Source organism: Bison bison, unplaced genomic scaffold, assembly GCF_000754665.1.
Source record: "Bison bison bison isolate TAMUID 2011002044 unplaced genomic scaffold, Bison_UMD1.0 scf7180017864239, whole genome shotgun sequence".
NCBI lineage: Eukaryota > Metazoa > Chordata > Mammalia > Artiodactyla > Bovidae > Bison > Bison bison.
In genome coordinates, this window is record NW_011494811.1 from 6,366,386 (window position 1) to 6,366,964 (window position 579).

Here is a 579-nt window from a genome sequence, read left to right on the forward strand (position 1 = left end):
GCAAGTCTCGGCGGCCCCAGCGTGACGAGCTCGGTCACGTGGCAGGGGGCCGACCGGGCGTGCGTGCCGCCGTTGATCCGGTGCTGCAGTGAGGAGGTGGTTCTCGCCCGTGTTGTGTGTGTGTGTGTGTGAGTGAGAGAGCGAGTGAGTGAGTGAGTGAGTGAGTGTGTGTGGGGGGGGACTCGGCTTGTTGTTGTCGGTGACTTCCCCCTCCCCTCCACCCCTCCCCTTTCCCCGCCGCCGCTGCAGTGGCCGCTCCCTGGGCCGTAGGAAATGAGCGATAACGATGACATCGAGGTGGAGAGCGACGTGAGTCCTGGGGCTTCTTCCTTCCCTTGCGGGTTGTCAGGCTGGGACAGCGGCCGGGGTTCTCAGCAGGGCGACGGCGGCAGGGGACCGGGCAGACGCCGCCTCCTTCCCCTTCCCCCGCTGGGCTGGGACCCCCCTCCGTCGCGCTCCCGGCTCGCTCTCTCCGGGCTCTTGGCCGGAGCGGCCTTCTGAGACTGGAGGTGGGGAGGAGACACGCGGCCTCTGGGACCCCAGCCTCCCCCGGTGGAGGAAGGTGCTGCGGCCTCCCGT

At 68.9% G+C, this 579-nt stretch overlaps 1 protein-coding gene across 4 annotated transcripts in view; it reads left to right on the forward strand.

Annotated features, from left to right (window-relative positions):
- The first annotated feature begins 53 nt into the window (after positions 1 to 53).
- Positions 54 to 579, forward strand: part of MAX (MYC associated factor X) — a 24,435-nt gene continuing 23,909 nt past the window's right edge. For all 4 annotated transcript variants that reach the window (XR_825828.1, XR_825829.1, XM_010846756.1 and 1 more), the window contains exon 1: positions 54 to 309. Coding sequence is in view for 2 of the 4 variants with exons in the window: in XM_010846756.1 (XP_010845058.1) it covers positions 274 to 309 (36 nt within the window). In the remaining 2 variants the exon portion in view is untranslated. The remainder of the gene's footprint in view (positions 310 to 579) is intronic.